Source organism: Belonocnema kinseyi, chromosome 4, assembly GCF_010883055.1.
Source record: "Belonocnema kinseyi isolate 2016_QV_RU_SX_M_011 chromosome 4, B_treatae_v1, whole genome shotgun sequence".
NCBI classification, from domain to species: Eukaryota; Metazoa; Arthropoda; class Insecta; order Hymenoptera; family Cynipidae; genus Belonocnema; species Belonocnema kinseyi.
In genome coordinates this window covers 68,746,376-68,753,814 of record NC_046660.1, presented here as the reverse complement: position 1 = coordinate 68,753,814, position 7,439 = coordinate 68,746,376, and the positions used below count along the sequence as shown (strand labels likewise).

Genomic DNA, 7,439 nt, shown 5'->3' with positions numbered 1-7,439 from the left:
CGAATAGAGCAGGGGCAGGAGGTGTGGAAAAGCAGAAAAATAAAGGATAGGGGATAGTAGGGGAACTAAAGGAGAGTAGAGAAGGAAGATGTAAAGAAAGTAGGGAGAAGGTCATTAGTATGTATAAGTAAGAAGAGGGGAATTTTGAGATAGGAAGTGAGAAAAGTGAGGCAAATTAGGGGAAGTGATTGACAAGGTGTAGAAGAAACAAGGAAAGGAAAAGTATGCGAATAAAGGAAGGGTAATTAGAGGAAATGATGGAAAGAAAGCAAGAAGTAATAGAGTAGTGATGGTAAGTAGGTAGGGAGAGGTATAATTAGGAAAGTTACGAAGAAAAGATAGGGGATTTTAGGGGTTCTGAAAGGTATAGACGTAGAAAGAGGTAAATTATAAGAAGAGAGAAAAATAGAGGAATTAGGTGAAGGGAAGCTGAAAAGAGTGATGGGAAATGAGTGGAAAGGAAGTGAGGGTAGGGAAAACGTACATAACACACGGGGAAGTAGGGAAAATAAAGCGAAAGTAAAGAGGGGAAGTAGGATAAAATAAAGAAAGTTAGAGGAGGGAAAGTATAACTAAGGGAAAGTAGGGGAAGTATGGAAAGTAAGGTTAGTGAACATAGAGAAAATAATGAGAGGAAAGGTATGAGACTATGGGGAGGAGCAGTAGAGGAAGTTATAAAAGGATAAAAGGAGAGGAAGGGATAGTAGAAGGAAGAAGTGGAAAGTAAGGGAGTTATAAGAGGAGAGGGAAAGTGGTGGAAGGTAAAATAGAAAATGTGGCGGGATATGAGGACAGTGAAAGTGAGGGCAAGGGTGGGAGGACAAGTAGAGGAAATGAGGGCAAGAGGAGCCAGGGAAAGTATAAGCAAGTTTGGAAAATAAAAGCAGGAGAAGTAGGAGAAATGAGGGGTAGCATAGGAATTGAGGGTAGTAGAAGTCAAGGACATAAGGAGTGGCAAAGTATGGGGAGGCGGAGAGGGGAAGTAAAGGAAATGATAGAAATAGTGGGACGGGTATTAGGGAGGGATGGTGAGTAACAGGAGGAGGGATGGATGAGGATGTATACAATGAAAGGGAAGGGGAATAGTACGGAAAAGGAAGAAAAGTAGAAATGGAATAATCGGAAAAAGCAACGGGAAGTATAATAGTATGGAAAGTAGGAAGAGTGGAAGTAAGGGAGAGAAAATATGGTTAGTTAATATTTGAACTACTTAATTGACGCCATAATAGGCTACTAACTTAAATATTTCGAGACTTTGACGTTATTATTTGAGTTACGAACATTTTTCATTAAAAAAGAAATAAAATCTCGCAAAAATATAAAAAGTTATTATTACAAACAAAATGTTTTTAAAATAAAGTTTTGCCAAGTAATTATAAAAAAAAAATTTTTCTTTAAGCAATTGTGAAAGTTACAGAAACGTTTGTCAATTATAATATTTCTTTCATTTTAATTTAATAAATTCATATATATTTTACATACTTTTACTTCACCAATGACACTAGTTGCAGTGATAAAACTTTATAAACTACCTTATAAACAAATCTTATTAATTAACTCATTTAACTATCAATATTTTCCCTCCACCTCTGAATTTCTTAATCAACTTTGATTTTACAATTCAGGTAGTTGTACTGCGCATATTTTGTGCATTGCGGATGTTTTTGGTAGGATTTCATGCTGTTTGTAATTACTATCGGCGAGAAAACTATAGGCATCTGCCTTTGAAGCTTAACAACTCAGTCAAAAAAAATTCTAGCGGAACAAAAAAACAGTCATTTTAAAGCTGAAAGTATTGTACGTTAATGGGCTTGAAGACGCTTATGTAAAAAAATTGTGTGCTTAGCAGACTTAAAAATGTAAAAAAAGTAAGGATTTTTGGGTACATTTAAGAACAGTCAAGTTTAGAGCATTATTTCTTATACAATTATACATTTTTTTTGTTGGAAAACAAGTGACAGAAAGCAGGGGGGGCCCGTTTTTTTTTACTGCGGACCGCTGGTCTCTTTCTTTGACCCGTGGCCAGGTGTCATCCAAGCATTCAGAACTAGGGGCCGAAGAATGGCACCAGCGGTCCGCAGTAAAAAAACGGGCCCCCCTGCTTCCTGTCACTTGTTTTCCAACAAAAAAAAATGTCTAAAAATATCGCGATTTTCACAAAAAAGAAGACTAACACATCCTTCCGGGTGATTGAAAATAAATACAGAGCCTATCAATTACAGTTTGCATTTTGAATCGCTTTAATATCTGTATTAGAACTGAAGATAATATAGTTGCACATTTTTGTGCTTTTAAGCAACAATTCTTATTATTTTTTAAATTTCTCAACTGCAACTGGTATAAGAAATAATGCTCTAAACTTGACTGTCCTTAAATGTACCCAAAAATCCTTACTTTTTTTTACATTTTTCAGTCTGCTAAGCACAAAATTTTTTTTACATAAGCGTCTTCAAGCCCATTAACGTACAATACTTTCAGCTTTTAAATGACTGTTTTTTTGTTCCGCTAGTATTTTTTTTTGACTGAGTTGTTAAGCTTAAACTAATTTACTGAATTTAAAAAATAAGAATTATTATATTTATAATTTATATTCAACATTAATTCAATTAATTAAATTAGTATATTTTGAATTTTAATTTAACGATACTATGTTATTCAATTGAAACTTGAATCTTTTTAAATGAAAAATATGGCTAGGTTCACAGAATTTAACGGATACTTAATTTTTTATAAGACTTTTCAGAAATATGTTTCAATTAGTGGAACCCTTTTTGCAATTATCATAATGGAATAATGATTGAATAATTAATAATTTTCTATTTCTCTTTAAAGACTATTCAAGATATCGAAAGTTCACGCATTTTTTATCGAAAATTTGTTGAAAAAGACTTCTGTGAGCGAAGTATTTATCTTAACCCCCCCACCCCCCACCCCCTAACCAATTATAAATTGTCAATGGAAATATTTAAAAATGTGACTTTGAGGAGTATTTCTGTAGTTTCGAGAGCTTCTCTTTCGATTTATCGTGTCCAATGCGGTTAAAATGCGGACGTTGCTCCACCCCTTTAAGCCCTGTTATCGTTGGATTATACACTAACTCTTTGACCGCACAAGCCCAGATTGCCCACATTTTTCAAATTAGCTTATTTGCAATGACGTTTCCGTCGCGAGCATTAACTGAGATTCACTTTACACGGGTAGAAACTTTCCTATTTACTCAATCTCTAAATGAAAATTACTTTTTTTATTGACACATTTATCATTTTGTTTGCAATACACGTGTGTGTTCGATTTTTGGCGATATCATGCAAAAAGTGACTAATTCTTAAGCAGTGTGGAAAAGTAATTTGCGCACAGTTGCGCAGGTGCTCTTTAGTAAAAATTACTTTTTGTAACAGGTGAACGAAGATAGCGAGATTCCAGTACTTAAGGTGTGCATAAAGATATCTGTGATGCAATAAATCTGGCACATACAAGTATGTGCATGAATTTTAAGAAATCAATCTTGGCTAACTAACTTGGAAAAAATATTTATAATAGCATATATCAAGGAACTTTTCTTTGTGAAAATCCATATTTTCAGATTGAAAACTTAACTGTTATATAGATAAGTCATGTTTTCCCTGAAAATTTAATGATGAACCGATTGATACCAAATTTTAACGAATTTTGATATTTTGTGCATTTTTCTCTAATTATAACGCTTATTTCATTTCTAAGTTTGTAATTTTTCACACTCAATAGTACAATTTCGAAAATTATTCTAGAGATCAAAAAATATTGAAGAAGTATCGTGAATCTGTTGCTATTGACTTCTCATTAAAATTTGGTAATAATCGGTTCAATGTCAAATTTTGAAGCGAGTATGTGGTCTTTCCTATAGAAAGTTGAATTTGTAACCAAAAATATAAATTTTCACCCAAAAATTTGGTTTTTAATCAATCAGTCGAAATGTTTTACCGTATTGTTGATTTCTTAAGTCAAAGAGATGAGTTTTAAACAAAAAATGTAATAGTTGATATTTTAATCAAAAAGTATTATTATTTTTATACTTAAATAAATTTTAATTCAAACAAAAAAGAAGCAACTTTTAATTAACTCCTTAAATATTCAACCAGAAAGGATCAATTTTTAACCAAAAAGTTTTATTTTTAAACAAAAAAGATGAAATTTTTAATATAAGAGATGAATTCTTAAATCATAAATAGACGAATTGTCAAAAAAGGATTAAATTTTCAATCAAGACAGATTTTTCAGTCAAGAAAGTAATTCAACAGAACTGTTAAATTTTAATGCGAAAAAGACGAATTTTCTTTCAAGCGGTTGCATTTCCAAACCCAAAATATAATTTGTTAACAAACAGGTATATTTTTAACTAAATAGTTGCAAATTTTTACTAGATTGCTAAATTTTTTAGATAAGAAAATAAATTTATGACTAAAAATTCAAGATGTCTGCACGCCGAGGGCCAAGCAAAATAATACTAATTGATGGTAAATATATATGAATTTTTAATAAGGTATTTCAGATCGGGTGAGAAAAATTCAAGATGTCTCCACGCCGAATGCCAAGCAAAATAATACTAATTGCAATGGGAAAATAGTTTATTTTTGCAAAAGCTCAGACAATAATTATTCTTTAAACATAAGTGTTTTCAGAAATTATTGCTCATTTACCAAATCTATTTACCTAAATACGTCAAAAGATTTCACAAAATATTTTTTATAACAAATTTGGTCATCCCCACTCCTGCCCACTGCTCGAGTGCCAATAAGGGATCTCCAAATGATGGTTCCTAATAGCTTTTTGTCACTTGGCAACGATTAATACTGCAAATACTGATTGCCACATGTTAATCTTATAGTAATCTAGTACTTTGCGCACTTGTTACACAATATAATATTTCGTCACAAATTACTCGTTCCCTTCACCTCATGCATTTGTTATAAAAACGTCTAATTGTAAACTCTTTCTACAAACTTTACTGGTGCATTTTTTTAAATTTGATAGAAACTTATTTTCAAATAAGCAGAAAATAATATAAAAGGGCTGGATGTTAGTTGTAATTAATTACCAGGCTCGACTCGTCGGGTGATGCCAGACTTAGGAGCAGTACACTAACATTGACTGTCAAGGTTCCTGAAACAGAGAAAGAGAAGTTGAATTTGAAAGTACTCAAAAAAAAATTAAAAACTTGCAACCTAAATCGCTTTCTAGTGGGTTAATTCGTCCCAGTCAGTTCAAAAGTAGAAAAGGCGTGAAGAGAACGTTTCAACAGTCAGAGTGGCTCTTTTAACACATGCATACGTTTCTCGCGACTTTTCACTTATGTCCTCTCTGGATCGTTGGTGAGCAAACATAAGCATGCTTTGAGATACTCAAAATTTTTTTACATTGATTTTTGAATGAGAAATAGTCTTTAAATTCCTCTCCTTAAAAGTTAGGATTAAAAGTATACAACATAAAAACTTCCGAACAATGTTCATTTTGAAATGAGCATCTCGAAAGCAGAAAGCAGCGAAGCGACAAACTTTGGTGCTGATGAATACTTTTCAAGAATTTAATAACGTGGAATAAGATTGGCGTACTTTTTACTCTACGTGCACATTTACTGCACTCTACTCACTAAATCTATTGAAACTGCGGAAGCTTTGCATCAGCCATACTGCGCATACTGCACATGCAGCAGCTGAGTAGTGAATTTACATCGCGGTTAGGACTCTGCTTTTATTTTTCATTCAGCTTTGTCTACAATTTTTAAAAGTTTATTTACAAATTTTTATTTTTAATTGTAAAATTAATTATTATATTTGAATTGGACCCAGGAGGGCTTACACTTAACGGTTTTTTTTTCTGATTACAATTCTGAATGATCTCTTAATCATGAAAATTGCCGCTCCATTTATGAGAAAAAAGACAATGATTGATTTTCTTTGATGGGTTATTTGAAAAATGGTGAAGGGGGGGGGGGTCAGAATAGTGCTTAAAAATTAATTATTTTCTTGGCCATCCTTGGTTCCCATCATGTTAAATTAACGATTTCGCTGAAAAGACAAAATTCTGAATGTTGAAAAATACCCAAAATATAATTTCCGCAAAATAAAGTTTTCCTAAACTTTAAATTAATAAAAATATGTAAAACTTGCCGAAATGAGTAAATTCCTGAATATTTCAAATGACCGAAAAATTAAAAAAAAAAAAAAGAATATTTTGTATCTAATAATATTTTATTTTATAAGGCAATTTGAAATTTTTGATAGTGTACTAATTTTGACAATTTAGCAATTTAGCAATGTAGAAAATAAAAAATTTCGGCATTTTAATGAATCTGGTTTTGAAATTTCGGTAACTTAATAATTTAGGTAATTTAAAATTTCTGAAAAATTAATTATTTAGGAAATTAGAAATTTTGGTATTTTGAAGGTTTGGGTTTTAAAATTTCGGTAATTTTAACAATTTCAGTGATTATAGATTGCTGCATTTTTCTAGTTTAACTATTTTTATGTTAAATCAGGCATGTTCTACACTTTAAGTTGCCTAATCTCTCAAAGACAAAATATTTCGTTCTTTGAGGAAATTTGACGATATGCATTTCTTAGATGGGTGGAAAAAATGTCCAAATTAACGCGTATTTAAATTTTTTACTTCGTTTTCCAAAAAACAAACAATTTTTTTAAAATTATATAACTTTTGATCCAGTTATGATATTTAGGATTTATTTCCACATTTATGCAGACTAAATAGCTTTTGTGGCAAGGAAATTTTTTTTTATAAGTTCGGATTTTCGTATTCTTCTTGCTCACAACAAAAGATACGAAAAAATGTTAAGAAAAAAGTTTGCAAAGTTAAAATAGTTCTACAAAAAGTTTGTTTAATCATTCATGACAACTTTTACCGTCTCGAAAAAAAAATCAATATTTCTTCTGGGAATGTGCAGTTGCAGCAGAGCAGCGAATCCTTTTAACTGTCTTAGTTTCCTATTAACTATATTATAAATTGCTTTTTTGTACACAGTTTAAAAATCAGCACGCACTTTTGGTTTAGAATTCAAATTTATCCTACGAATTTTACTCATTATTGTAAATTTTAATTTGCATAGACATTAAGCTATTACAGAATGATAGATAAAAACGAACAGACATTTTTCAATTTCAATTGTTTATTTATATACATATAAATGGAAAAAACAAGTTGAATGCCTAAAAGCATATGGGCAAGTTCTTTAAAAAGGGGCAAACCTCACACTTCCCGTTAGAAAAAATTTTTTTACAAATTTTTCTTTATATTACAAAAATATTCTATCAGTTTTATACGGGCAGATGTCATAAACATGTAAAGAAATTTTTAGTCGAACTTTTTGAACTGTGCAAACTATTTACTTTCAATTTTTTCGTATCTATTGTTGAAAACAACAAAAATACGAAAATGCGGTTTTTTTA

The 7,439-nt window shown here is 31.2% G+C and overlaps 1 protein-coding gene across 19 annotated transcripts in view; it reads right to left on the bottom strand.

Moving 5' to 3' along the window:
- Positions 1-7,439, bottom strand: part of LOC117171699 (glutamate-gated chloride channel) — a 151,281-nt gene that overhangs the window by 101,063 nt on the left and 42,779 nt on the right. For all 19 annotated transcript variants that reach the window (XR_004466911.1, XM_033359239.1, XM_033359235.1 and 16 more), the window contains one exon: positions 5,075-5,139. Coding sequence is in view for 18 of the 19 variants with exons in the window: in XM_033359239.1 (XP_033215130.1) it covers positions 5,075-5,139 (65 nt within the window). In the remaining variant the exon portion in view is untranslated. The remainder of the gene's footprint in view (positions 1-5,074; positions 5,140-7,439) is intronic.